Raw genomic sequence first — 3,484 nt, forward strand, 5'->3', positions numbered from 1 at the left:
ACAAAAAGTTTCTTATATTATTTATTTTATATTAACATATTGTTTTATTTAATTAATTTTAATTAATTTATTAAAGTTAATCTATTTTTAGAAATATGTGCATATTCAATGTTTGGAGCACGCAAATCACTTGATGTAAAAATTAATATGTTGGCCAACAAATTAATATGAGACCCATTGTTAAGTATATTAAGATTTACAGACTTTTTAAATCTTATAGGATAATTTCTTTAGAAATTTTTTGCTATGAATCTAGTTATGCCATTTCACACTATCCGGTTTGACTAATTTACAGCTTGATTTATGCTTGATTAATCAGTCAACTTATAATACTGAAACCTATCAGCTTATTTTATAGTACCTTTGATTTTTTTTTTTTAGGTACGTCCAGGGTGTCTACGTTCGTTTTACGGTCCGTGACTAATCCCACGCCCTGTGTAATTGGCCCCACAACCCACCTTTGATTGCCATGTGTTTCCATGGAGAGAGAGAGAGCTGAAAATCATGGTTGACCAGCATGCCTATGGTGCAGAAGAGAGTAGCAAAGAAAGCGATCACCATCTGCATCTCCAGCACCAGTGAATAGGTAATGGCCTGCCGTGCCTTCTTGTACGATAATTCCATCGCGGGCAAAACCAACCCATAGAGCGCTGCCGCCGCCAGCGTCATAAAGAACCCCAAATAATACTCCTTGTTCGACTCGTTCTTAGGACGGTCGCCGCTCGAATGGATCCCCAAAACAGCAGCTCCGATCGTCAGCAAAACGACGGCGTTTATCGAATACGAGGTGAACCGTTGCCTCACCAGAAAGAAGGCGAACCCGGCCGTGAAGGCCAGGTGGGTGGCTATGATCAGCGATGAGGTGGACACCGGAAGACGCGCCATGCCATACGCATACAGGTAGTCATCGAGGCCGGTGAGGACGCCGACGACGGCGGAGGCGACGAATAAGCGAGGTTTCATGAGAAAGAACCCGGCGGAGGAGCCGTCAGCTGCACGGCGGCGCTGCATGAAGACGACGGCGAGGGCGGGAAGGATGATGGGCCAGCCGGCAGTTTCGAGCCAGCTGGAGAGCCATATGCGCTTGCCGCCGCGGAGGAAGTAGAGCCGCATTATTAGGGGACCGCAGCAGTTGCCGAGCGCCAGCATGGCGCAGCTTAGCAGCAGGAGAGCTTTCTTTGTGGCGGTGCGCCCTTTTGGTGTCTCCGTGATCTCCATGATCTCAGGGAACGGACTTGGGCTGTGGGCGATCTTCTAGCTTGTTCTTGATTTGTGTCGTAGTGGCTGGGTAACAACACAAAGCGAAGCTTATGTGTTTAAATACATAAGCAAGCGCGACAGAAGTACTATGGGTGAAGCGTGGCAAAGGGGAGCATTGGAGCCTCACTCCCGCACACCTAAAACTAAGATAATATAGGATAACGTCTTGGAGGATATATTTTACATCATGAAGTTAATCTTAGTATAATTTTATATTTTATTTTATTTACGTTTATATAAATTTAAATTTGACGTCAAAATATTTCTAAATTCCAATTATGAGCTATATCTGTTTATTTTAAATTTTTTTTTTAGACTTCTATTCCTTGTTCATGTATTTAAGTTATTTATATTATATTTGACATTGTAAAAATTTCATTATATCAATGTGAATAAAATTCTTTATATGTTAGGTTTGAATGATGCTTTTGAACAAAAATCTGCAAAACAAATTATATTAAGAAATTTGGAAAATCTCTTCAATGCTTAAATTAGTGATTTCTTAAGAATCTTATAGGTAAAGAGACGTGAAATGATTGTGTATACTTTTCTGTCATGGAACCTTTTTTTTTCCCTTGTTATTATGAGCGCATTTGTCAAGATTCACTCTTTCATTACTAAGGGCCGACTAGCATTTTCCTTGTTATATGGTGGCATTAAAGGTGATTGCCCTAATTTGCATGACTTGACTATTTGTTGAGTTGACTTGAGTTGCATGACAACTCCTACTGAAGAGCTAAATATTGTGGCAACTACTCTATGTTTTAGTGAGGAGTATGAAGCCTAAGGACCCCAAAGAGATCATTGCAAGGCTTCATTTGAAGGCTGGAATGTTGTGACTGAAAGAATATCAAACATATATAATAACATGTTAAAAACATGAGCAGCGGAAAAATTTGTATATCTATCCATTGTGCTTGACTTATAAATATACTACTAAGAGTTATTTCAATCTCTAGAAAAGAAAACTAAAATTTTATGAAATGTCTTCTAATCTTTACCTTAGACTTGATGGGATAGATTGGTGGAATATACAATGTAGCACCCTGAACCCAGTGAGGCCCAGAGTGCTAATATTCCATAAATAACCCTATAATACTCTGATACCACCATATCAACATTCATAATTAATATAAACATACAGCCAACGGAAGCAAAATATACTTGTACAAGCATACATACCAGAGTACTACTCTCAATCAGTCTTACCAAATTTTTCACAAAACATTATACAACCCAAAATGTTTGAAAATAGCTAAACATAACAAAATAGTATCCTACCAAGCCCACTCTTGACTAAATCGTCTAGGTCTCGCCCCGGAGCTCCTAAATTCGATTTCCTGTAGGTCTTAAAAAAATGATATATTTACTAGGGTGAGATACTTTTGAGTAAGGTGGAATAAATTATTATCAGTGTGTAACTAATATGAGTTTTAATGAACTTAAACGCATTCTTAAATTTACTTTATCTGATAGATATGGCATTTGTGCAGTATGACTCACAACTATAAAGTTGAAAATACACATTTCTTTCATAATATAAAATAGTCCGATAAATAACCCATTTACATAAATTCACATACATGCATAGAAGAAACCCCATTTTGGACAAACAACATCATCATGTATAAACCCCTATGATCGAGTTGTGCGGTTTGAAGGCTGGACCTAACCCTGGCTGGCCCACCAACAGGATAAGTCAAACCTCATGTCTACAAATCTGATTTGTGTACCCAGCCTCGTATAGACTCCAAGGGGGGTACACAACCCTTTCGTGGCCAAATTGACTTTCATTACCAACACTTCTATCTAGAACAGTGTGGTTGCATTATCTCAAATTCTAGCTACGGTACCGTGCTCTCATCACATCTAGTCCTTAGGGTTCTTAAACCATATAATGCAATTTAAGTAATAAAATTGTAATAAAATTCTCATTTTCATAATTCTGTATAAAACCTGCCATATACACGTTTTCATATAAAATCTTTCATATCGGAACCCGGCATTTAGCCGCCATATCTAACTTGGCATTCAGCCATCATATCACACTCGGCACTCAGCTGTCATATCAAACCCGACATTCAGCCGTCATATCCCATTTTACAAATTGCACCACATTTCCAGTATTTCCTTCAAATAGTCCAAATTCTATTTTCACGATATAATACCACAAAATACGTAGATTCAATTATGTAGTAAAATATGAATAACCTCATGTCACACA

The 3,484-nt window shown here is 38.2% G+C and overlaps 1 protein-coding gene across 1 annotated transcript; it reads right to left on the bottom strand.

Moving 5' to 3' along the window:
* Positions 1-260: 260 nt before the first annotated feature.
* LOC131161963 (purine permease 1-like) lies at positions 261-1,382 on the bottom strand. Its single transcript, XM_058118038.1, has one exon. It carries the CDS (start codon positions 1,216-1,218, stop codon positions 421-423), a length of 798 nt encoding a protein of 265 aa, XP_057974021.1. The 5' UTR covers positions 1,219-1,382; the 3' UTR covers positions 261-420.
* Between the last annotated feature and the right edge of the window lie 2,102 nt (positions 1,383-3,484).

Source organism: Malania oleifera, chromosome 8, assembly GCF_029873635.1.
Source record: "Malania oleifera isolate guangnan ecotype guangnan chromosome 8, ASM2987363v1, whole genome shotgun sequence".
NCBI lineage: Eukaryota > Viridiplantae > Streptophyta > Magnoliopsida > Santalales > Ximeniaceae > Malania > Malania oleifera.